The sequence below is a fragment of the Pundamilia nyererei genome, unplaced genomic scaffold, assembly GCF_000239375.1.
Source record: "Pundamilia nyererei isolate P.nyererei 1_Seehausen unplaced genomic scaffold, PunNye1.0 scaffold00091, whole genome shotgun sequence".
Taxonomy (NCBI): Eukaryota; Metazoa; Chordata; class Actinopteri; order Cichliformes; family Cichlidae; genus Pundamilia; species Pundamilia nyererei.
The window spans coordinates 2,253,711-2,255,703 of NW_005187492.1; the positions used below are offsets into that span (position 1 = coordinate 2,253,711).

Consider the following 1,993-nt stretch of genomic DNA (forward strand, 5'->3'; position numbering starts at 1 on the left):
CACACACACACACACACACACACACACACACACCAGGAGTTATAAGGTTAATGGGCATCCAGTCAGTGCAAGACAATATAATTTCCCCATATTAGACAATACAAATCCTCGCAATAGCACACCTGTCGGGAATTAACATTACAGTCTTTAAAAAAAACACATCATGTTGTTTTAAAAAAAGATCAATTTTCCTTGAGATTGCTAACAAAGTTAATCAAAAACTAGTAACTTAACTGTTAGCTTCAGTCATTTGGAGAAAGAGAGCATCCAGGTTACTGAAGACATTGAAAAAAGTGAATTATTATTAATTATGTATTATCTCAGCATTTTGTCTTTCTTAGAACTAGCGCCAAGATATTACTACTGAAATAATAAGTTGAAATTTCACTGGTGGAAACAAACTGTGGAATATGAAGACTTAAGGTTAAAGGTAAAATGTATATGTGGACCTGTGGTGGGGGTGGGGGGGTAATTCAGGAAAAAAAAACAACAACAAATAAGCCAACAAAACTAAAAATTAGCCCTGCTATGAGCCGGCAGATGTGCCTGACAGACTGAACTCAGGGCACCGAACGTCCCACAACACAGTCCTAAGTAGTGACGTCGTCTTCCTCTTAGTGACTGCTGTTATCAAGATGGCGCTGCGGCCAGGATCTGGGGGAGGTGGCAGGTATTTTAGCCATTTTAAACTGACTCATTTCAGGGGAAGTAATTTGTGCGTGAAACATTCACCCCCGACAGTCGCGGGGCTTCACATTTAGCCACGAGGACGCCCTCAAATATCGCGATAAAGGCTGGCTTAGTTTGTCGGAGCAGGGAGATGAGATGAGATGGCTGGTAGTCAGGTGCCACAGCTAACGTTAGCTGGCTCCTTCTGCCTTTACCTGTCCATGTTCAGAGTGGACCAGACTAACTCCACGGTGTGGTCATATTAACAGATTTCACGCTTAAGTTATTCTGTGGTAGTCATAGTGTCCATTGCTCTCGGTCTCTGGTGATATAACGCGATACTTGCTAGATGAATCTCTTGTAGCATTGCTAGGCAGGCCTGTGGGTGGCTGGTAGGGACACATATTTACACTTTCTCAGAATTATGTTTTCTGTTATTAGGGATTTAGTATGGTGTTGGCTATTTACGAAGATAAAGCATTAGGACGTGAAGATTTGTGGGGAAGGGGTTGATTTAGTTAAGTTTTTGTCCCTGTAACACACCAAGCAGCAGAGACTCTAAGCCCTTCTTCAAGAGTCAGATTGCTCTAATAACTCTCTGCTGAATTACATAATCAGCCCTGTCGCACATGCATATTCCAGTAAGTAGCTGTAAATGGTGAGGAGATGTTCAGGTGTCTTATTAAAGCAGTGTGATGATGGTCTGCAGAGGAGATGAAAAGGCCAGCCTCATGATTTTTTCATAACACGAGCTCCAGCACCCTGAATAATAAATATACTCTGGCTACAAGGCTAGCCAGGTGATACTGATCTGACAGGTGAAACCAAAGCCCTCAAGACTGTCTGTGCCATTCTTTCACTGTGGCTGGTAAAGCCTCTAATGTATACTCTGGTAGATTTGGGCTATATTTATATATTCAAAAAATGTGTCATTTATGAGATGGGCCATGCTTAACTTTGACTTTGGAAATCTTTTTTTTTTTTTTTAAAGTATCTACTTCCATGGTACAGTGTGACTTTTTTATAATCAGTGGTCCCATTTGGTAAAAAACAATCTTGGAAACTTCAATCTTGGAAATCTTGGAAACTGAGTAGCTGCAAGAAATTACAACGTGGGTATGATAAAAGTAAAATGTACCTGAATGCTAAAGTGCAAAGCCAGGAGGTGAAGCCTGTTTGAGAATTCCAGCAACCTTTTGTAGTTTGTAGTAGGGCTGTTCGATATAACGATATATATCGGATGACAAAACGTCTATCGTTTCATTTTACGCTATCGTTTGTTTCGTGGTGTCGCAAAATAAACTGTTTACAGCAATATTTTTTC

The 1,993-nt window shown here is 40.6% G+C and overlaps 1 protein-coding gene across 1 annotated transcript in view; it reads left to right on the top strand.

Annotated features, from left to right (window-relative positions):
• Positions 1–581: 581 nt before the first annotated feature.
• synrg (synergin, gamma) overlaps positions 582–1,993 on the top strand; it is a 45,016-nt gene continuing 43,604 nt past the window's right edge. Inside the window, exon 1 of the mRNA XM_013912474.1 lies at positions 582–670. Coding sequence (XP_013767928.1) covers positions 636–670 — 35 coding nt within the window. The 5' untranslated portion in view covers positions 582–635. The remainder of the gene's footprint in view (positions 671–1,993) is intronic.